General features: G+C 43.9%; 1 protein-coding gene across 3 annotated transcripts in view; it reads left to right on the top strand.

Moving 5' to 3' along the window:
• The window catches only part of YPEL2 (yippee like 2), a 147234-nt gene extending 125297 nt beyond the window's left edge, over window positions 1-21937 (top strand). Inside the window, exons 3-5 of one of the 3 annotated variants that reach the window (XM_085649396.1) lie at window positions 9155-9198; window positions 11870-11978; window positions 17696-21937. In XM_085649396.1, the coding sequence (XP_085505522.1) occupies window positions 9155-9198; window positions 11870-11978; window positions 17696-17785 (243 nt within the window). In that variant the 3' untranslated portion in view covers window positions 17786-21937. The other 2 variants (XM_085649397.1, XM_085649398.1) reach the window with 2 other exon arrangements.
• The last annotated feature ends 419 nt before the right edge of the window (window positions 21938-22356 follow it).

Raw genomic sequence — 22356 nt, forward strand, 5'->3', positions numbered from 1 at the left:
CTGAAGGGAGCTTGAGGTCTTTCACATGGACCAACTGCTTAGGGAGGCCTCATTCACAGAACCTGAAGCCCCAAAAACTCGGATCTGGACCAGCGTCCAGGAGATGATCGGCTCCACAGGAGTCCTCTAGAGGACCATCGCAGAGATCCACAAGAGGTGGTACGACCTGAGGTCCTGTACGAAGGAGAGGGTGGCAAGCAGGACATCACCCACACCCTCTTTCTCCCATGGAGACGCTCACACAGGGGAGTCTGGAACCCGAGAGTCAGGAGTCCGAGACATCGACACCTCCAATCCAGCAGGCACCTGCCAGGGTAAATTATCTGCCCTTTATGTACCAAACATAACATAATGTTAACTAATCCACATATACATCACAGCATGAAATACTCCAGTGAGGTGCTTGGCCCACCCAGGCAGTGCATCATGGGAGTTGTAGAACACATCATTACCATGCTGTACTGAGTGCTGATGACCACACGAAACGTATCTGTACAACACATACACATGCAACAGTCACAACAATATTTTGACCAAACATTAAACATTTATTCACACAACTATATACATGCATTTGCACAGATCACAGCCTAGACATGTCAGGACCTGTGACAGCCAAAGGGGGTACTGACAGTGAGTAAGTCATTGAGGTCACAACACCACCACCCTCTCAGCCCATTGCCCCAACTCCAACTGGCAGGCAAGCCACCATCTCACCACTGCCAGAGTTTGAGGAACAGTTGCAGAGCAGGGGCCCCACAACATCGGAACCAGGATACAGCGAAGGTGCAGAGGACAAACCTCAGCAGTCCATCCAGAAACTGTGTCAGATAAGATGTCGATTGCACATCCTATGTATGGTGGCCTGGAGAGGTCAATCATCTCAGCACAGCGCCTGCAGACAAAGCAAATACGCACAGTCAGTAGGCAACTGGAGCGCACATCCAAGTTGCTGCAGAACATGGAGAAAGAGCAGCAACGATGGCTAGCAGCAATGGAGAGAGAGCACTCTGTGCAGCATCAGAGGCACAGGTAGTACCTGGCACGGTTTGATACCTTCACCTGGTCCATCAACCATCTGACAGCCGCTACATCAACGCTGGCAAGGCAGACTGTTCATATCTGGACCGACATGGCACACTGCTGCCTGGAAGTTGTATGTAAGTCACCACCGGACTGGAGAGCATCAAGACCCACATCCTCTGCTTCCCCAATATCCTGGCCTCACATGAGAGCAAGGAGGGCTCGAGCCTCCGTGGCATATCCATTTACGAGTCAGCAGGACCATGCGTTCATGCCGCCACACGTCTTGTCAGCCGTACTGGGTTGTGGGACTGTCATAAGTTATTGCCAAAGCACCCAACCTAAGAGGCCGTAAAAAGTGACTCTAGACACTCAGTGGGATGTTGTTCATATTTTAACAATGTATTGTTAACAACTATGCAGTTGATCCTTGCTTGCAGCAATGTTGTAGCCACCTGAATAAAAGATGGTCACTCAGTTGTGCACCAAGCCCTACCATCATGTGTTATGTCTAATTTTTAGGCGGTTTTAAAATCTCTTATCTCAGAAATGGTTGTTGGTTATCTCTGTGCGTCGTGCACATCCCCCTGCTGCACATGTAGTGGTGGTAAGTCATCATCAGTCAGACTCTGGCTTCATGGAGATGTTGTGCAGATCCTTCCTCATTGCGATATTGTGCAGTACTATAACACATGTGGCGATTATCTTGCAGCATGTATCCGGTCTCTACAGTAGTGCCCCGCCGGTCTTGTGGAGGCAGCGAAACCGGGACTTCAGAATCCCAAAGGTCCTCTCTATGATGGAGTGCGTTGTTCTGTGTGCTGTGTTGTGCTGTCTTTCAATTCTTGCCCTTGGAGTCAGGTACGGTGTGAGGATCCAGGGATGTAAGGTGCATGTACTGTCACTTTAAGAGCATATAAGGTACTACTATGACCCCCTGGTAACTTCCAGAGGCTAAGAGGTGTAGGCAACACAATACCTGCACATGTGGTGGGATTGAATTGCTTCTGAGTGGTAGGGCCTGTGGCTGAGGTTGTAACTCAGCAATTAAATCAAGTTTCACCTGACTACTGTACTGAGTCCTCTTCATCGTCGTCTCCTTCTATGTCTCATAGCCAAAATCCTCATTCTCCTTGACAGGACGTGCAATGCCACCATTGTGAGAGCCTGATGCATTTTCGGTGCCTTTTTTATAGTTTGCACTTGGTTGCCAACTGATCCGATTCAGTGGTAATTGCATTTCCTACATTGCCATTTTGCGACTAGTCTCAATTAGGAAATCGGTTGTACATGTGGTTTACGATTCCTATTTGGAGATCAAAATGCGATTTCTATTAGGTAGGAATGGCAGTTTGCACCACCGCTAATGCCTTTTTGTACTTTCCGATTTGGCATTTTGAATTTCCTAACAGCCGAAATAGCGACTCACTCGGTTAAGAAATGCAAAATGAATAGGTACATATGGGCCTTGGTTATTCAGAATAAGGAAGGAAAATAGGAAACAGTGGATGACTGTTGTCCGCACAAATCACAATAGTGAGAGAAGCCAGCTTTGTTATCAAATTATTTATTCCAAGTAACCCCCAACCTCGACCCCATCCTATAAATAGGTGACTCGGTGAACAACAGTGTACAAAATGTCGAAGTATGATAAGCACTCTTCTCCCTCTCTTTAAGCAGATCTTGTATATTACTTGTGCATGACAGGCGACAAGTACACATACCTCTCTTAGCCTTTGTGATCCCAGTGTGATTCCACTGACTTGGATCCTAATGGTGTTATACAGGCTCCCACATACTGCCAGGTTGAACGACACCGAGTGAGTTACTAATCGGCTGCCACTTAACTAGCCCATCTCCTGAAACCTCTCGTAGCCCTATGGGATTAATATGTCTTAAAACCAGTCTTTAAAAAAAAAAAAGCTAATGTTATGTGAGCTGCATGCCTAGGTGTAAGAAAGGCTTATCGTTATTGCTGATTAGATACTTAGCAAATGTCAGTTTGTCACTGCAGGGACGACTCTATGAATGAGACCCTAGAAGTGGATTCTCTCAAGGCCCAGTATAACACGTTGTACTTGACCAGCAGGCTGCATGCGACATGGTTGCAATTCTCATGCTTTGCATGTAACCCACTTTTTCTTATCCTCTTTGTGGCTCCATATTGGTGGCTAGTGTGGGGGCAGTTTCTCAGTCCAGGGACCGAATCTAGTGCAATTGTCCCCTCTGCCCCGTCGATCTGTTGAGCCCCCTGAAAGGGTCCAGACTTCAATCCCTTACCAGTCCCCCATAACCCTTGACAGACATTGCCCCGTCGCATGTACATTTTCACTTCAGCCACTCAAATATCCTCTAGTCACAGACACTTTACTGATGTATAGTACTAGCTCACACACATTCTTTTCAAACACACTCGGAGTCTGATTGGCTGCATACAAATTGCCACTTAGCAATCAGACAGGTATCCAACATCACGATATACTGTGCTTTATTGCTCCTCGTGAATATATACCAAGGGCCATATGTATCATTCCAAATTGCGATCGGAAACGCAATTGTGCTCAGTGGTATGTATTAAAGAAAAACTGCCTTGCAAAATAAGGAATCGCAAAATTTGCGATTCCTTATTTTGCGATTGCATTTAAGGAATCGTAAATTGCTATTCCTTAAGTGCAATGTAAGAAGCACAGAAAAAGTGCAATTTGGCCTTAAGGAATCACAAATTACCACCAACTTCAAGTTGGTGGTAATTTGCGATTTCTCTGAAAAATGCACTTTTTTGCATTTTTCGAAGTGCGATGTGGTGCACATATGTGTGCCACGTGTGCACACATGCACATTTCGGGGGTGCAAAAGGGTGTCCTTTTGACACCCTGGCACCCTTGAAATTGCATTCTCAATTTGCGATTCTCTAATTGAGATTCGCAAATTGAGAATGTTTCCCCATTAATTCCTATGGGCCCCTAGGCCTATAGGAATGAATGGGGAGGTATTCCTTAATTGCGAATCGCAATGTGCAAATCGCAATTAAAGAATATGCAGGATTCACAAAATTATTTGCAAATCCTACATACATAGCGTTTTGCGATTCTCAAATCGCTATTCGAGAATCGCAAAAGAACATTGTGATACATATGGCACCTAGTGTGTTAACCAGTAGATTCCCCCCATAGGAGCTCTTTATCTGCCTTCACTGTTCACTTTGCATACTGTTCGATAATCAAATGTTGAAGGCTCATGGGACATAAGTTGTACTACAATGGTGAAGACTACATATATTCAAAACACAAGGAACATTTGTATAAAGTAGCATAGCCCGGATCGAGAAATGATTGCAGCACTGCCAGTGCATCCCTGCCCATCCCCAGTGCACAGACATTCACTGCTCCTCCTTTGGGCGGATCATATCCTGGAATAATAGGAGAAGGAAATGGACACTGCTGTGTACAGTCCCAAAGCTTTCCACCAGGGACTCCGGCCTATGATTTTTGTGGCAGCAGAATTTATTGGGACAGTAAGTTATACATTCCCAACCAGACACTGTAACCACCGAGCTCCCTGGAACCCAACATATTTAGAGGAACTGCCTTTCCGTGTGCGCCAGGCCTGCGGTGTTGTTTCCTCATCCGGCAGAGCTAATAGTGTTCTATTTATAGTTCTTACTGATTCCTTGGCTTATTCCATTTCAGATCCCAGAATAGAAGTCTCAATCAATACTTTGATTGGTTAATCTGACATTTCTGTTGTCAGTGCTTTCCATTTACACTGAGCATCATCGGGGGTTCTCCTCCCCTTTGTGGTCTTGGGTACTGCTGCTAGGGTCATTGGTGTACATACTCTGCGTAGCGATGATTGCATGTGCAGTGTTGGCTTAGAGGGCTACTCACTGACTGTTCCCACTAACCAACTAGTAGATCAAAGTATGTCTGGTACGTGGGCTGTCTTCATACACTATGTCAATACAGTAACACTAATTTTGAAAGTACAAAATATATTTAAAAAATGTATAGAATCAGAGGCTCAAATAAAATCTTTTGAAACATGAGGGGGTATTCAAGACAAATCCTGCTTTGGGAATCCACTGTGCCACCATAAAGTTCAGACACGCAGAAAAAAATCTAAAATATTAGTATATAATCAGAAATATTATTTAAACCTAGAATTTGGCTTTTCAGCTACTCTGCCACAATCCAGGCGGAGTATCCTGTCAACCAAACTGATAGTCCGCACACTCTGTTTAGAGTCAGCCGATCTGCTCTGTTTCTGCTGGTGGTATCTCTGCTGAAGCCAAACACCAGCAGACTTGTAGCTGCTAGTGTAAGTGCACCAGGCCGTCCACCATATATAGGGAGCATGTTTTATGTACTTTTGTTTGGTTTTCTCCCATTTTGAGAGTTTGTTTCTATAAAGCCAAAAAGGTTGCTGAGCGGCTGCATGAAACATGGACGCCACTCAGCAAACTTCCAGAGCATTCAGAGGCGCTGTTACCCGGAAGACATAGAGATCTTCGCCAGAAAGGCAAGGACCTCTAAATGGGCAAAGATCTTTTAGTATGACGCAATGTATGTACGCAGAGCAGGCGAGTGCATCTATCCGCGGCACTGGCGCAACAAAGTATAGATGCCAGGCTCTTAATGACCCCCCCCCCCCAACTCTAATGCTTCAAAGCTGACTGAAGTACTGCACTGGAGGAAAAGGCTGCCTAAATTTCACTACGGGTAGTAGTGGAGCAAATATATGTACTTTGTCTTTTGTCACCTGAATTCATGAAAACACGCAAAGCTATCACTAGTGGCGGTTTTTCAAAAGAATTGGTGAGAAATATCACCAGTTCGTCCTAGGTGCCACCAGCGCTGGGTAATTCATGTATTTATTTAGAGTTTATATAGCGCAAACAACTCCTAGGAAGCAAAAGATCACTGTAGCCAAGTTTTGGATTTGTTTGAGTTCCACAATGACCTGTAGATTTCCATATTTATATTTGCTTCACATTCTTTGTCGAGTTTGAAAGTCTTCTCAGTTCATGGTGTCAATCCAAGTCCCAGGTCTTCAGAGTCAGAAGCCCTCCTTGCATTGTGCGGTATGTCTGCTTCTTCACTTCTGTCATTTCCACATTGCTTTGCAAGCATATTTATCTGCTCCACTTAAGCAGCATGTTCCAGTGTAACTCTCTTTTGTTATATGTAAACTGCACTAACGCCTTTCAAACGCAGCTGCGCTAGAATAAAGTGGAAAATACTTAATGTAGCGCGGGCCGCTCGAACATTTTTTTTAAATGTGCCCTTACGGAAAGTTTGCATTGATCGCAGTCCCTAGTTTCAGTTCTATGTCCAATAAACTTCCATGGATACATTTCCTACCTCCCTTTATTAGTTTAAGGTCCTTATATACATGCACAGCCAGTTTTTCTAATTCTAAACATATGTACATACATGAAGGGGTTACCAGAGTGACTGTGCACATGATGAATGTAGGGGGCGAATCTTCATCTACCCAGACAGACATTTAAGGCAGCAAAACAGGAGCAGCCATAACCGCGTCAGTGGTGTGTACTCAACCATAGTCTGTCGTGGAGCGGGATCGGTAGCAGAAGACAGAGGGAGGCCAAGTACAAAATGTGCTCCTTCCAAGACTGCGTATTATTTACAGCCTACAAACCATTGCCATGCATTCCAATAGCCACTGATGTTACTGCATACACCTGTGAGAGCAGAGGGTTCTCATGGCACCCATGACTTAGTCACGAGTGGAGTCCACTGCAGAGAAAGCCCCAGACCACAGCTCTCCAGCATGCTTTTTTTTTTTTAACTCTGTTCTAGCTCTGTAAAATACAAAGCAATATTTAATTCGTGGTCCTGGTGTTCAATTCAATTCAGTATAACTTTATTCCATCTAAAAGCAGTAGACCATAAAAGTACATAGAAAATATTACACATGGCAGTAAGCACTCAAAAAATTATAATTTTACAGTAAAAAACAGTTAAAAATAAGTGTGTTAGAATTACAAAGTTTAGGAACACATCGAGAAATGTGCCGGATATCCATACTTGGGATGAGCAAGGAGATACAAATTAAAAGTCCGGTTTCAATGAGCGGTATAATATTGTTGGCAGGAACTGCATTTGAAGCATGTAAAGTGGAGATAGAAAGAGGACAAAAACCTCAAGTAGGGTCTGCCATGCACTCCCAATATCCCCCATTGATAAGCAGTATCTTTGCCTAAACTATATGAAAACCACACTATTCATAGCAATTCTGACAAACTAGCTCAACATAGTGTGTCTCACCCTTAGTGCTGCTTTCAAAAAGGCGCAGGCAGTCATGATAATTTGGAGAGAGCACAGAGATTGTAAATGGAGGAGGGCTGGACTACAATAAATCTTCGTCTACAACTTTAACAAAGAGAACCAAGACTCGCAAACAGACGACCTGCCCTCTCTTATCCCCTCCTAAGACCCTATTTTTGTCCGAGCCCGCGTCTACGTCTGTGCTTAAGTCAACTTCTGTGCCAGTATCTAATATAGTAGCCATTGAGGCTCCACCTCTAACTTTGGTCCTACTTTCAAAGGGTCATGGTGTTCTTTATCCTCTTTATAGCTCTTTGCAATATGGCATTATAGATATTCATTTAGGCTCTTCGCATAATAAATTGTCCAAGTAAAACACAGCATGGCTTTTGCCCGTGAGGCGATGTCCAAACTTGGGATCCTCCCAACTCCTACTCCTCACCCCCCTCCATAGTTTAGCAAACGTTAAAGCTGACCTGTTATCTCCACGTTTTCTCTTGGTAGCCCCTTTGTGTACTGAACTTGTGTAATTGTGGGCACAGACCATTTATCTCTGATTCTGCTGCAGTCTACAATATTGGAACACCAGTTTTCTAAATCTGTGCACCCTAAAAGTGAAGTGGCAGGATGATCACTGGTGTAGTCAGACCTTTTGGCGCCTGTGGCTGTTGGGCTGTTTTCTCCCTCTGACGGCCACAGGTGAGAGCTGGGGGTGAGGGTGGGGTGGTTGAGGCGACGGTCCTCGTGTCTGCCACCTCGCAACTGCACAGGTAAGAGGTGGGGGGACCCTGCTGCTGCTCCCAAACCTCATGCACCCCCTTGCTTCGCCGCTGAGGAGGATAAAACATTGACCGGCTATGCTGTCGGACTGGATGAAAGGAAGTTCCAGTTGCGGATGGACCCCATAACAGAAAGATACCCCACTGACTACTGTGCTAAAAAGACTTTGGGAATAAACCGGTCTCCTCCTTAGTGGAGTCTGTAGCATGTTAAGTTGCTGAAACAAAAGCATGCCATTTCATGGCTGCTTATGCAAAATGCTATCCCAGAAATGAATACCTGCATAGCAATCCTAGTTAAAAGGTAAGAGAAATTTACATATGATCCCCACTATTTTCCAAAGTAAACTTGGCCTGCAAACGCTTGTGTCTGGCTTAATAGATGGGCCACACTCCACAAAAGTACGTAGATTAAGCATTCTAGAAGACTAATTCAGTATCAACTCATTAAGTCATTAGTCTTCAAACAAATGCTGCAGCGATACAATTAAAGCAGTGGTCATTTATTATTCCTATGAAGGGTGAAAGTCATCATCTTTGTTTGCATAACCCTAACCTCTACCCTTGAGTTATTCAGATCTGTCCCTTGTAGGAATACCAGCTGTGCTCTTGGCAGCCCCATTGACAAGAAGGGACACTAACTGACAATATCAGATGTATGGAAAATGTCACACTTTCACAGCTGCCCAGGATTCTAGATGGTCACCCGAGGCAAATGGGAAGTTAAGATACTGGCTCAAAGTCTCGTTGCACTAAGGGGCATCATCATCCTAGCTTTCGACGGCTGGGTTCCAGCATCCGCACTAACCATTGTATTATCTTGCATAAGTTCTCTGTGGCACACGCTAGATCAGCGATGTTTGACGCTCAGTGTTGCGGAGCCATGTTCAGGACCTCTGATGATTTCAGCTGACCCCTTTTCAGTGTTTAACCCCTTGCCCTGCGAATAGTTGAGATGCACTTGGGTTTTTGATCTCGTAGCCGCATCCTGTACCCACACCAATATTTGGACCACTGTTTCTCGGCAGATGCTCTGATCAACCGTTGTCTCTTTTTTCCTTGCAGTCGTTCCAAGGAAGCCAAGGACGGGCCTACCTCTTCAACTCAGTGTGAGTGCCTCTTCCCCGTCTCGCTGCTTCTGCTGGGATGGAACTGGCTGTGGGGCCTTTTTGAGAGACCTGCTAGTACACAGGCACTGTGAGATGGGAAAATTGAAAAAGTGTATTAGTAAAGAGCGAAGAAATGATGGGTCTCAAAATAAATATAAATGTTATGGGAACACTCATATACCTTGTTCAAATAAGTAAGTTGCTCAAAATTGAGTTACTTTATTTTTAATTTTGTAAAAGCGTCAACATTGTGCCTAATAAAGTTGATGCCATAGTGAGCTACGGTGGAAACGGCGGTGGGGATGCGGGGGATAAAACCCAACACAGCAATGCACTCTGAGGAGAGGCCCAGCTAGATTAAGCATTTAGACAAGATGTATTGAATTAAAAATGTTGTGATTAGTCTGTACAATTAACTGTGTTGAGATGCGAATGAATGAGTTTTTTATCTGTAAAGGATAGATTTTTTTAAAATCAGTGTCTTTTTTGTAAAACAGTCTGCAAATAAAACACTGATTCAGGGCTAGTAACCGTATTGACTAGGGAAGCACATTTTTGTTGTTGCATTGTTTAAAGGCATGGCCCCAGTATTCCGTGGTACTGTGTTGCAGAATTTGCTACTGCTGGGTTGTAAACTTGAGACTTTGTTGTTCCCTCCATTCAAGGAGCTACATCTCTGGTGGCGGTATTTGATTATGGAAGCTCTTTGCAAGCTCACACCGTTTACCCTACCATTGGCAGTTGTGGCCTGGAGACTTGGCACACTGTTTGTGTTCGAGTCGTTAATCCCAGCAGGCCCCCATGCAAAACTTTTTGTGGTGATAGCTGTTTTACCCCAGTCAACATTGCAATCCATACTTTTACATAAAATTAGAGTGGGCTTTGGGTGAGCCCCACTGCGCCTATCTCAGCTCCTTGCTCCTTATTTAATGGCTTTCCTCCCTTTGTTTGTGTTTGTCCTGTTCCTGAAATATTTCTCCTTTACTATCGCTTCTGATTGGATGACTTGCCTCCTTACACTTCTGGCCTCTTGGCACCTGCTCTCTCTTCGCACAACCCCACAAAGCTAGTCAGATTGTCTCCCACCCCCACTCGCTGCTTAATTTATTTTTTTAATGGTCATTTTTCTTTTAAATGAATATTTATTTATTGCGAGGACCAGACAGCAGTGCACTTCTACTAGGCTGCATTCTTCACTCTATTTTCAAAGCAATTGTTTTATGTACGATTCTGTTGGCTAGTTTAAATTATTAATAAAGGGATTAGTTGTTACAGTGCATGTTTTTACAATGTATACCTTTACCACACATGTACAATCAATATACAACTCCCTTCCATAACCAATTAAAACCCTACTTCACCCCATATCATAGTTTCAACCCTTGTGTGTGTTGATAACACCCCAAATACAACTTTCTAAATGTGTGTGTGTGTATGTGTTTGTGTGTGTATATATATATATATATATATATATATATATATATATATATATATATACACCCCCTACCACTCCCTTACCTGAACCCTAAACAGTCCTTAATACTCCGTATCCAACACAGAACCCTAAACACCTGTTACTTACCCCTACCACCAACAGTTCCTGTACCCTAAAATCCCACTAAAACCCTTACTATCCCGTACCTGTACTCATCCTTGAACCCTAAAAATTACACCCCTTATTTCCATTAATAAATAATGTTAAACAGCTTACCTGCATTTTAAAATCTTGTGTTGTAAAGGACTTGAAAGGGCACCTCGTTGTACTTATCTGCATTGTAATGTTCCGTGTTATAACGTCCATCATGTTAATGCTTGTGTTGTGAGCGTTACATACCTTAATAAAGTATAACTATAAAATCTGAAATGGCCACCAGTGCGTCTGCACACATTGAATGCCTTTCCAAGAAGGCTGTCCAATCACGTGGATTCACCTGCAGTAACCATGAAATGTTTTTTTTGTCATAAAATAAAATGGATTCCAAAAAAGCTCCCTGTCAAAATCTGAGGCACTGGTAGTCATCTTGGATTTTTTTTCTTTTATACACTGTGCAATTGCAAAGCAAGCGGGAATTGGCAAAGCCTGTAGCTGCACTTCGAGTTATTACAGATGAGACTGATTGGCTTTGTCAGTTCTTGTTTATGATGGAGCAGAGTCCATTCCCTTTCCATCCAGCCACGGCCCGTGCAGATAAGAGCGGTGGGGCAATGGGGTCGGGTTGGGGGGGATTTTCAACAGACGATGACGAAGGAATTTTTTTTATTATTTATTTAATTTTCCCTTGTGGTTGTGTTGAATCCCAATCCTTCCCTACTGCTCTTACCTTCACGGGACACTGCTGTTTCCATCCCTGGCTCCACTTGTTTTTGAGGGGTACTTGTTATATGATTTCACAAGCCCTTTCCTTCATGACTATGTGTATGGCCTCGGGAACCCAGGATATTTTCAAGCAGCCTCCTAAAAGGCTGCAAGGGCATTGGAAGAAAATAAATCCCATTTCAAGTCTGTCGCCAGCCGTTGTTAACTGTGTTGTTGATCTCCAACATTTTCTATAGGTTAGTCCGTGACTACTTAAGGGTTCCTAATAAAGCCTTAGGTAGTACCATATAGTCAGTTGGTGGCAACAATTCTTTTGTCTACCCTGACACCATTTTGTTTGTCTCTTTTTTGCAGAGTGAACGTGGGCTGTGGTCCGGCAGAAGAGCGAGTCTTGCTTACAGGGCTGCACGCTGTTGCTGACATTTACTGTGAAAACTGTAAAACCACACTAGGCTGGAAATACGTAAGCACTCACCATATTGCTGGCTGTTCTTACTTGTGGGAGGAGGTTGGGTATTTATGCCATGCTCTTATGCTGGGCCTATATAGGCCAACAGTCTTATTGTGGTGACACTCTGTGGCCTAATGCTAAAGAAGAAACCCAGTGTTTGATGGACAGTCAGGTACCCCGTGCTGTCTGCTCAGTTGCCTGCTCACACCTGACATTAGGGCTCACCGTAGTCTTCAGTTGCAGCATTGCTTAGTCTGTGCTAGGTCCTCCTGTTTGATTTGGCAAAACACTCCAAATCTATGTGGTGTAAATAACAAACCTAGAATGGACCAAATTGTAGAGTTTGTGTGCTAATAAGTTTTTTACTTTGCAAAGTGCTTTTACACCTCAATGGATTGAGCGGGGGTTCTACATAATGAAACGCTCTAAACAGAGAAGTAGGGTAGCTTGGAAGTTTGGTTTTGACAAGAAGTGCAATCCTGTTGCTTGGGAGAACTAAAAAAGAACGTTTTTAGGTCTCGCCTAGGCAGCGCGCATGCGCTGCCCTAGGAGATGACCTTTAGAAATTGGTCAGCTCTTTTAAAGCACTTGTGCTTGTGCTGGCATCCACCTTGTGGAAGCGAGCTGCGGTTCGTGTGCTAATTGAAAACCGATGGCCTGCGCGCCTCTGCTCGCTCTTGAGGATGCCAGCACAAGCACGAGTTCTTGACTACGCTTTCCATCGCTGCACGGCTGTCCTTGCCCTCGCTTCATCGGACTCCCAATGACCGTAAATCTGCACCAGTAACGCTCACAAGCTAATATGCATGGCCATCCCCTCACTTCAACACACTAATCTATCTAATCCGGCAGTTAATCCCCCGCTCTCTCACCAGTCCTCCATTCCATCGCTTCTTTCTTACACAAATATTTACAACCTTTCCCCTCCCTTTCTCTCCATTTAGTCTCCCTTTTTGCTTTCTTAAATTTTATATTTAGTCACTGTAAAATGCTGCCGCTTCACTCTTCTGCGGCGAATCAAAGCCTGCACCATCCATCACCCTCTGATGCGGCGCCAGTCCCCGCACCTCTAAACCTTCGGGACACGCGTGTGCCCTCCCCCGTGGCTCCCTCTCCAGCATGGCTCACTCTGTACCTCCCCTGGTTGGCCCCTGCATTCATTAATGTTACTGCTGCCGCTCCTCTGAGGCTGAACCGAAACTGTCCAGCGCCAAGAGCCAGGGGGGCAGTCCTCAAGGCGCATGGCTTCGGCATTTACAAGACCTCCTATCAAGAAGCTGCTTGGGGGAGGGGCTCACACAGCCCAACGGCTCAGGCTGCACATGTCTTTCATCTCGTTTCCTAGTTCTCCCTCCTCTCTGATAAATCTTTTTTCTCTCTCTGTATTTCTACGCCCTATTGCCTCGCTCGACATTATTGTTTCTATTTCTCACCCCCATCTCTTCTTTTCTCACTCATAAGCCTTCTCTTTCTAACCACGTATTATTTATTCCTCTTTCGGTTTCAATAACACTTGTTTCTCAGCTGCACTCCTCCTCTGCTGCCTGCATCTCTCTCTTGCCTTTCACCCTCACCCTGGTCGTCCCCCCCCCCCCCTTCACAGCATCTCTTCCCTCAATCGCCATCTCTCCTTTTTATAGTCTTTGAAGCCCAATCTCGCTGTATTCGTTCCTTGTAGCCCATGCTCTCGCATCCCAGCTCTCAGCACACCCTCCTTTATTATACCTTCTACTTCCGCCCTATCCCTCTGTATGGTGCTCCTGGCTCTTACACTTCAAAACCCTCCCTTCTTCATTTTATTGGTCCTCCCACAGAGGTAGACTGGGTGGGGGGGGGAGGGGGCCCCCCTCTCCCCCCACCCAGTCTACCTCTCTCTCTCTCTCCCGCGGGTCTCTCTTTAAGGCCCCTCTCCCAGCCAGCCTCCATCCCCCCTCCCCCTTTATACATATGGGTTTGCCTTTTATCCTCACCGCCAGTGCTCACCTCCCACCACATTTTCTTTCTCCTCCCCCCTGGCAGTCTCCACTCTCCCATTCCACCCATGGTCCCTCGTGGTCCTCATTCGTTCTCTCGGATCAGTTTCTTCCTATGGTCTTCTCTCTGCTCCATTCTCTCAGTCCCATTCTCTACCTGCCCTCTTGCATCTCATCCTTGGGCCTCTGTTCTCCCTTCCCAGCTCCCCACACTTCACCTCCCCACACTTCACCTCAACTTAGTGCTCCCCTTTACCAGTCCCCCTCCACTGTACTCCCTTGCTCGCTCCTCTGTCCTTCTCTTTCTACCGACCACCCCCCCCTTCGCATGCCTCCTTCTGTACTGCACATTTGACTGTATTTTTATATATGGGATTCGTACCTACATTTCCGTGGGTTTTCATATATTTTCATGTTTTATGAATACATTTAATAACTTTTTTAGCACATATGATGTCATATACTGTCTGTACAACATTGCTGCGTGCTCCAGACACGTTTGGTATTCTATATTGGGGATTGCTCAAGGAAAACATAACCATGGCAGGTTTATATATTATAACTTTACAACATGCTGCACAACAGCCACACTACTCTACAACATAGCTTAAATACAGTGCAAAGCCAATAGTTCTGACTAAACACTTATAAGATCCCGAAGGCGAGACCTATTGGCTATGCCAATGCTTGTTGTTAATTAAAGCCAGTGAATAATGAATCTTGAACGTGGAATGCACTGTTTCGTTCTTTGAATACTAGTGTTTGCCCCTGCCCCCTCCAGCAGTACGAAAAAGAGAGGATTTGCCTACCAATGTCATGAATTGGTTCGCAGTTCAAGTCCTACAAAGGGATGCCATAGTATTTTAGCAGTTGCAAATTAGTGGAAAGTATCAATTTTTGAAAAAGGCGACAGGGGAGACCCTAGGTGCTATTGCCCGATATCCCTATTAGAGTGCTCTGTAAAAATAATGGGAGGGTGATTTTGGCCAGACTGGAATCCTGGTTTCGGATAGCCATATATTTTCTGACTGCTAATATGAGTTTAGGAGAGAAATTGGCATGGTGGAGCAGGGCATCAATTTAAATCTGATAATAAACAAATATACAGTAGCACTCCAGGGACACATCCATCTCTGCTTTGCAAACCTGAGCAGTACTTTTGATTTGGTGAATCACAGTATATTGTGGCAGACTCTAGCGGAAATGGGCACTTCAGTTGATATAATATGCCATTTCTCACAGCTGTACGCCTCCCTAACAGCTTGCGTGGACTTTGGGAAATATGGGAAACTCACAGCTAAATTCAGGGTAACAAAAGGCTGGGCTGTGTCTTGGCCCCTTTTTTATTTTCGCTATATATCAATAGGGTTGACCTTATGCTCCAAAGCTTAAATGCAGATGCACCCAAAATTGGGCCACGTGTTACCTGATTCTACTATAAGCAGATGATGCGGTGCTGATATCAAAGACAGCTAATGGCCTCCAGCTTTTCATAGATAATTTTGTATTCTTCATCGAAGGCAGAAGATTAAAACTTAACCTTACAAAAACATACACCACGGACTGCAGCAAGGGAAGGAAGGCGGACAGGGCACACTTTGTAACAGGAACAAAGATTGAACTGGCAAAAAATTTTAGCTACCTGGGCATCCTATTGTCACAGGATTGGTTTTGGTAACCCCATTTAAAGAATGCTAACTTAAAATATTCTCGAGCTTCTGATGCACTGTTTCGATTTGTCAATAAAATAGGAATGAAACCCATCAGAGAAATGGTAAAATTGTATAAAAGCAAGTTCCTCCCAGTTGCTTTATATGGGACACCAATCTGGGTCATTACAAATAGGAAACAAGATCCAGACACAGGAAAATGCCATTTTAATTCGACTACTAGCAGTCACGCGTTCGACCCCCAACTTACATAACCCATAAAGAACTTGACCTCTTTTATATTGAAGATCACATTCATCTTAGTAGCATCATCAAATGGCACAGCATGTAGTCCAAACAAGGCACATATTTTACTAGACATCATAAGTGATTGCCTAAAACTTGACCAGTACGAAAAAATCACCTGGCTTAGGTACATAAAGGGCCTCTTGAAAGAAGTGGAAGAAAATGGTAGTGTTTGGGTCGCTGCAGGCATTCTACAGTTTAGCAAGAAAGAGTTGAGAACCGCTTTTTTGGGAATCAGGGGGGCTCACAGAGATTCACATGAAAGAACTAAGGCGCCATTGGAAAGTTATTACAAGGGACTGATACAACAAGGTATACAAGATTATCTTACTATTATGATTAATTATCAGGAGAGATTTTACTTGACTAGACTACTCTTCCAACTAATCCATCATATTGTTGCATTTCCTAAATCAAAGGCATGGTCAGGAAATCTACCCAAGTGCCCTAGTGACGGAAAAAAGCTGGTCAATCCACTATGCATTTCATGTTGCTCTGTAAATTTCATAAAGACATCAGATTAAGAGTACACTGCCCCTTATTCCTATCTCAGGGTCTCAGTTATTATTAGTTGGCCCTTCAGTTTCCAGGAAATTGCCAGATGTTTACACGTCAGCCATTGTAACTTATATAAGGATGCAGTCAGGAGAAGCAAACCAGTAAGGCACCTAGATGGGCTGTGGTATGAGGCAGCTTAAAAAATAGGCCCAGATCTTTAAGTCTGCTCTCTTGTCTACTTTTACAACTAACATGCAACGCCCCGTGTCTAGCCCCAAAACGAACTCTGGCTTTACAATAACCTTTTTTTCTTTTTAGCCGGAGGCTTTTTATTTGTTGCTGTACCTTGCATGAGTACTGTTAATATTTGTTTCTAAGAGTTTGGATTGTATATATCATTTTAATTCTGTTGCACTCTAACAACTGTAGTACTATTCATTCACATGGAGTGTGTAGTATTTTTTACGTTTACAAATCTGCTATGGCTCTAGGAGTGCAATTTTTAAAATAATCAGTATATATGTATGTTTTATATAATTTTATGTCGATTTTGTTTTATATTGTGTTTTATGATTTTGTAATATCTGCAATGACTACTGGCAAGAGTTTTCAATATATGCATTTGATTTGTAGGGCTTTTATGGATTTCTTGCTAAAATCCGAATAAAGTTTGATTTGATTTTAGTGGAAAGTATGGAAGGGAAGCATCCAATCCATTCCCACTACTAAAAAGAGTACTTGCTGGACAGGATGATCTGTCTAGGAATTTCAGGCTGTTAGAAGCAGGAGTACAGTATTGATTTGCTAGGTGGATGGCTCAGAAAAAGCACAAGAAAATATTATTTTATTGGAACGCTAGTGCATCTGTGGAATCGCTCTCTCGCAGGAGGGCATTACTGAGCGAAAGAAGAGCCGGAAGTGTATTCTGAAGTAGGGAAAAGAGGTCTGTGAAGGGTATGTTTTGGCCATGGAGGATTTTGAGAGTTATTTAAATCTTCACAGGAGGTGTGAGTGGCTATGTCAGGAAGCACCTCCAACTTGACTTTCCACTAGTAATTAGAATGAAATTAGAGTGACAATAGTCGTCTACCACGAAAGCAAAAAGTGTGTGTGATGCAGCCCCTTTATATCCTCCGGAAGTCAGTATTGTATTAGGAGCATGATGGCAGGTTTCGGTTTGCTGAACAATCGCTAAGTAGGTCTTATTTGGCTATCCCATAACTTAAAGGAGAATGCATAGTTGCAGTGAGATTAAAGTTTTTTCCCACTTTTTTGAGCGCTGTTTTTCTTTTCTTTCCTCTAGGAACATGCCTTTGAAAGCAGCCAGAAGTACAAAGAAGGAAAGTATATCATTGAGCTGGCCCACATGATCAAGGACAATGGCTGGGACTGAAAAAGAGTTGAGGGATGGCACCTGAAAAAGAAAATGCCACCTAACTGGACATTGTATCCTGGCACGAGCGAGTGACTCTGTGCTTGGCTCATACATTCAGAGACCGGGCCGCATGGCGCACTTTCCTCCATCATCCCTGGCGACTGGTCTGCACACTCCTCACTGCTCCGGATACCCCTTCCTCTCTCGCGCTCCCCTTACGCTTTTGTATCAGTTTTGTGACTTGATTCCGGCTTCTTCTCCGTTTCATTTAGAGTTGGCGGGACAGAAGAAAATAAGAATGCCTCAAAGCGTGGTAGCGTTCCACACTCATGTTCTCCTCGGAGTGTGGACTTGAAGCAGAATGCTCTGGGCTATTCGGCAGAGTGGCCCTATGCTGCTTTTGTAGGAAGAGGGAGATGGAGGTTCCAGAAAGCAAGTGGGTGGGAAGGGGCAGCAAGGCGTCGCAGGCTGGGGTTGTCCGAGGGAGATCCTATGCGGAAGTGGAAACGGTTCCTCTTCTGGTCCTTGTCCCGCTCGTGATGCACTGTGAGACTCGATATTAATCTTTTTCTGCATTTTTACGATAATGCTCCAAACTTTAGGCTCTATCTCCAAGTATGAAGCGCTCGAGAATTAGATGGATTGGGGGGGATGGGCAAACACTTTCAGGCATGAAAACGCATCAATTCCCATCAAAAGGTGCATGGGAAGTACCTGCTAAATATGGGTTAAAATAATGGCACCTAAATCACAATTCAGCATAGGTCAGCAACACATGCATGCATGAGTTTGCAAAGTCTATGAGGAATTCAATTCCGTGGACTTAACTTTTGCTGCTTTGTAAATTGCATAGCGTGTTGGATTGTGTTAGGACTACACCCCACCCAAGTATCGTTATTAGTACAATGGGAAGGGACAGTGCCAACTTTCATTTGTGGACGCTGGCATTTAAGGGGTTGAACAACAGCCCTGGGAGAAGAGATGGCGTGGAACGGGGCAGCAAATGCCTTGGGTGGAGAGCATCTTGTCCAACTGAGGCTGGATGTATCAGATTGGGCAGCCTTGATTGCAAGTGTTCTTTCTTGAGTGCACTCTTTGGTTTGTTGTGGCATCTTCAGATAATCTTCTGGAAACTAAGAGTGCCTGCATGTGGGAGAGTTCTTCTAATGGAGACATGGCATCCAAACCTTTGAGTGCGAGATTTCAGTCGTATTCCAAAGAAATGTCACAAAAATCAAACATTTAGCATTGAGAATCTCCATTCTATTCTGAGATCTTTCAACACAAGTAGTAACCTCAGTGGTCAGCAAAGTTGTAGTTATTTATATTATTTATTTTATTTCTGGGCTGCACTTACCAGGCCAGGTGCTTGGCTAAGTTTAGCTCAATGTCCCCAGTTTTGCACTTGCAGTGGCAAGGGCCCTCCTTTGGAGCATGGTATACACCTCAGTGACCCCATGGACTAGAAGCTAGGCTGAAGGCACTCATTACAGCTACCGACTCAGACGCTGGGCGTCACTTTTGCACTTTTGCACCTTGTCTCTCTTTGGCCCTTTAAATTTGGCTGAGTCTGCTGCAGGCAGCATCCTCTAAAACTATTATTGTCCCACTAAGCAGGGCATTTAGATCGTTTTACATAAATATATGTAGCTGGCTTCAGTATTTGACTTGAACATGTGAGTTTAGTTACATCTGCAGATTCTGACAAATTATGATGCTTACTATAGATCTGTCCCGCAGAATAAGTATTTAGGGTCAGAAGTTTATTTGGTGTCCTTAAAAGGTAATGAACTTCCTTTCCTCAACCTCCAGTCCCATTTGTCTAGGAATTAATTCAAGAGCGTTGTGCTTAGGCGTGGAACTGCAGTACAGCAAGCATCATTAATGGTAGGTTATGTTGCTGGATTCACTAAACTTGTGCATTAACTAGTGTGTCAATATATCTGGGAAGAGCAGAAATGATTATAAATTATTGAGGTGCTTTACCTGTAACATTCAATCCATGATGTTCCCTGCATTGGAAAAGCGTGCTCTGCCTGTTTTGTTGATTCCCTATTATAACTTGGTTCATTGCTTGATATTTCTTCTTTTGGGTAACATTTCTTTCTTGAACTCCAGAGTGCATCCTTAATTGTCTTTGAACAGCTGCTGGCCTAGTTGTTGGAAGCCAAAGATGTGAGCATTTTACTTCTAAAGAATGCACAGGTTTCTGGTACCGAGGAGGGTGCAGGTTCAGGAGTGTTTGAAATGCATGTCTGGACATGTTCCAGAGCTGCAAATTAATTATGGTACAGTTTGAGTGCAATCTCTTGGTTGTCTAGAACTGGAGTGTGTTCTTCTTACTTGCCTCGCATGCCCGCTTCAACTGTATCGAAGCCTGGTCCTGAAATATTAAGAAGTGGCGCAGAATTCATCTGGCCACTTTGAAACTGCCTCAAAAGCAATCAATTGTAATTGATCAAACAGGAGCTTCCCAACAGAGCTAAAATACCCTTTTCTTTAATGATAAATGACTGTTTAGCTCTGGTGGCAGTTAGAAATGTACACTACTCTTCAGGATCCGCACTTCTCATTCAGGCACGTTTCCCAAGCAGAATTAAGTTCAATGTGCACAGTTCAAGGGAATATTCAGCGTATTTAGCCCATTTCTGTGTGAAAGGAAATTAAGAAGGGGTGTTGGATCAGGGCAACATTTACTTTGTGGGCACCCATATGGCTAACAAAGCCTCACGCTAGCACCTGGTACACCAGAAATTGTCCAATTACAAGAGGTGTTATTGTAAGTGTGTCCTGATGCTCCGTGACTGTGTGTTTACAACAACACACAGTGTTGTATATCAGGATGCGACTAAATAAACCGTTTTATGTACTTCTTGTCACAGTGGCACATTTTTGGGAAAAAAAGTAATGCCACTCTTTTCAAAGAAGCGGAAATACCAAGAGCCTGGTTTGCAAAGCTTCTTTATTGTGAGAGACTTACTCCTGGACATTCCAGCGTTAGTCATTCCTACTTTGGAAGTTGTGAACGTGGCCTCTTGTCGCTGTTGCTGCCATGAACTGGTTGAGCCTTCGTTCCCTCTCAGCACTTTGTGCTGCTTTACGGTACCTTACTGGTATTACCAGGCTAGATGTTTGGCACGTGATGCGATACGCAGAACCAGGGGAAAGCAGCTAGAGACACCACTGGCTCAGCTTCTGTTCCAAAACTGCTCCTGTCCCATGCGGAATTCGAATCTGCCAGCAAATCCAGCTGCTCAATCTGCAAAGTTTCCCAGATTCTGGTTAATTACAAAAACAATGTTGGATCCGTTTACAGTTTGTGTAAAATGTTCACAGTAGAATTTTTTCAACAGAAGATTCTCTACCAGGGAGCAAGGGCCAGAATTTCATATTCTTATCAAGAAGCATCAAGCATATCCAATTTGGGGCCAGTTCTTGTTTGGGACCAGGTGCATTTTGGAAGCATAACACGAAGAGGTGTTGGCAAGTAATAGAGGTAATTAAGGTGAAGAATTGTGTGCAATATATAGGGTGTAAGCTTTCTTTCTCCGTCTGTCACAAAACACATTTTTGGGGGTAGGTGAAGGGGAGTGTTTGGATCCGGTTGATCTCTGTGAGGTTACTGCAGCAAAAATGACATTCTGAGCCCAACCAAAGATGGCGTTGGCCGATTCTGTCGCTCATAAGCAAACGAGCATAATTGGATGTGGTAGTTCTGTAGGGTGGGCTGTTGTCTGTTTAGCATTGACCTAACCAGTGAACACCTACAGAGAATAATATATACAAGAAGCTTTTATCTTATGGAAAACCTCCATTTCTTGTAAATAGTATTTAATTTTGTGAATAATTGTGGTGCTGTTAGAGTATCTTGGAGCCCTGACTGAGAACACTTTTGTCCTGTTAATATATATATTTTTGTGGTCTGTAACTTGCATTTTCTTGGCTCTCTTTTCGGAGTAGCCACATTGGAGATATATTATGACCCCCCTTCTGTTGTAGCTTGACCCATGAGTAGACAAAGAGCTGTTAGCCTAACATCCACAGAATTGGTGCACACTTTTCAAAGGTCACCCGACTTATTATTATTTTTGAAAGGATCGCCTTTTATTAATCCTTGCAATATGTTGATAAGCGCTTGCCTCACAATTACCCCTCCTGAACGCACGCTGTAAAAGAAAATGCAGCAAGTAAGAAAAAGTATATTTTGCTGTAACGAGGAATCAAATGTAGTAACCTTGTTAGCCCATGTTTCCACCTGCCTGCTTCACCATCGTTAATACTGCAGCTCAGCGCCCTGTGGCAGACTCTTCGTGACTGTGGCGAATCCTGAGGAAGATCAGGAGCCCTCTGTAATGGCTGCTACTTCTTGATGAGCAGCATGCAGTCTTTACTTGCTGTCACTAGCTATGCTCTTCTTTCATGGCTTTCTTCAAGTGTGTGTGTCTGGTGGATGTCCCCCTACCTTCATTCCCCATGAGCTCAGTGATGCGTTGGCTCTCGTTGTCCCCTGGTTAAAGTGGTCCAGCCGCCTCCATTTCTGATGCTCTGATGATGTCTTTCCCTCAAAAAGTTCCTTTGTCACCTGTTTT

This window comes from Triturus cristatus, chromosome 3_2, assembly GCF_964204655.1.
Source record: "Triturus cristatus chromosome 3_2, aTriCri1.1, whole genome shotgun sequence".
In the NCBI taxonomy this organism is placed as follows: domain Eukaryota; kingdom Metazoa; phylum Chordata; class Amphibia; order Caudata; family Salamandridae; genus Triturus; species Triturus cristatus.